This window comes from Otolemur garnettii, unplaced genomic scaffold (genome assembly GCF_000181295.1).
Source record: "Otolemur garnettii isolate 467f Iridium unplaced genomic scaffold, OtoGar3 scaffold00100, whole genome shotgun sequence".
Classification (NCBI taxonomy): domain Eukaryota; kingdom Metazoa; phylum Chordata; class Mammalia; order Primates; family Galagidae; genus Otolemur; species Otolemur garnettii.
The window spans coordinates 7,660,797-7,662,643 of NW_003852495.1; the positions used below are offsets into that span (position 1 = coordinate 7,660,797).

The following is a 1,847-nucleotide window of genomic DNA, read 5'->3' on the forward strand; positions in this document are numbered from 1 at the left end:
GTGCCTGCCACATTGCCCAGCTACTTTTGTTTTCATAGTTGTCTTCATTGTTTTGGCATGTTTGGGCTGAGTTCAAACCCATCGGCTCTGGCATATGTGGCTGGTGCCCTAGCCTCTGAGCCACAGGCACCGAGCCTTTTTTTTTTTTTTCAGACAGAGTCTCACTCTTGCCCATGCTAGAGTTATGGCATCATAGCTCACAGCAACCTCAAACTCCTGGGCTCAAGGGATCTTCAAGTATCCAGGACAATAAACACCCGCCACAATGCCTGGCTGGTTTTTAGTAGACAAGGGGGTCTCACTTTTGCTTAGGCTGATCTTGAACTCCTCAAGTGATTCACCCGCCTCAGTCAGCTTCTCAGAGTGCTAGGATTATGGGCATGAGCCACTGCACCTGGCCCTCCATTTATTTTTCTGAGCTAAACCTTTGGAAGAAAGGGTATAGAAGGTGGTGGTTGGGGACAGGTGGTCTAGGGCCCAGCTCCAGCCTCCTCAGTTCCTGAGGCTGTTTTCTCTTAATTCCTCCTACTGGCAGCAAGAAGAACGGCCGATCCGACAGATTTTGTACCTGGGAGACCTGCTGGAGACCTGCCATTTCCAGGCTTTCTGGGTAACTTCCCTTGGTCCAGGGGCAGGGTGGTTGGCCAGGCCATGTTGAACAGAATGGGCTAAAAAGTAATGATCATGCATGTTTATTGGCTACCTGCTGTTGATGGGCCCTGTGTTCATTGCTTTGTGTGCCTGATCTCATGGAATCGTAATCCTTGCCTGAAGCCAGGCCTCACAGATCATCCCTGTAGCACAAGAGTGAGGGTGACCCTGTCCCCCTTACCCTATTTTGCCACTGGGCTCTTTTAGTACACACCATTAATCATGAGCAGAAGTCCTCCATCTCCTCGGCCTCTTTAAATGCTCTCTTCTGGCCAGGCACCCAACTCACACCTGTAATCCTAGCATTTTGGGAAGCCAAAGCAGGTGGATTGCTTGAGCTCATGAGTTCCAGACCAGCCTGGGCAAGAGTGAGACCTCATCTGTACTAAAAATAACTAAAAATAAAAAACTATCCGAGCATTGTGGTAGGTGCCTATGGTCTTAGCTACTCAGGAGGCTGAGGCAGAGAGGATCTCTGGAACCCAAAAGTTTGAGGTTGCTGTGAACTGTGATGCCATGGCACTTTGCCTAGGGTGACAGAGTCAGACTGTGTCTCAAAAATAAAAGGGCCGGTTGCAGTGGCTCATGCCTGTAATCCTAGCACTCTGGGAGGCCAAGGTGACTGGATTACTTGAGCTCACTAGTTCAAGACCAGCCTGAGCAAGATCGAGACCCCCATCCCTACTAAAAATACAAAAACTGAGGCAAGAAGATCCCTTGAGCCCAAGAGTTGGAGGTTTCTGTGAGCTATGATGTGACAGCACTTTACCCAGGGCAACAGCTTGAGATTCTGTCTCAAAAGGAAATGCTCTTTCCCTTTCTTGCTCTAAGCAGAGCCTGGCCCTTCACCTCTGCAGCCTGCCCAAGTTGGGGGATTGGTCACCTTGTTTCCCACTGTCCCTCTGGAAACCACTCCCCCGTCCTGAAGCTCACGTCTCAACACTTCCCACCCTACTTTCTTGATACCAGGCCCCCTAGATGACCACTCCTTGTTTCTCAAAGAGTTTAGCTTACTTTCTCTGCTGTTCTTTACTGTTCTTATCCTAATTCTTTTTTTTTGTTGTTTTGAGACAGTCTCAAGCTGTTGCCTTTGGTAGAGTGCTGTGGCATCACAGTTCACAGCAACTTCAGACTCTTGGGCTTAAGCAATTCTCCTGCCTCAGTCTCCCAAGTCGCTGGGACTACAGGCACCTGCC

At 49.4% G+C, this 1,847-nt stretch overlaps 1 protein-coding gene across 1 annotated transcript in view; it reads left to right on the forward strand.

Moving 5' to 3' along the window:
* Positions 1-1,847, forward strand: part of EIF3K (eukaryotic translation initiation factor 3 subunit K) — an 18,304-nt gene that overhangs the window by 7,585 nt on the left and 8,872 nt on the right. The window contains exon 4 of the mRNA XM_003796157.3: positions 536-610. Coding sequence (XP_003796205.1) covers positions 536-610 — 75 coding nt within the window. The remainder of the gene's footprint in view (positions 1-535; positions 611-1,847) is intronic.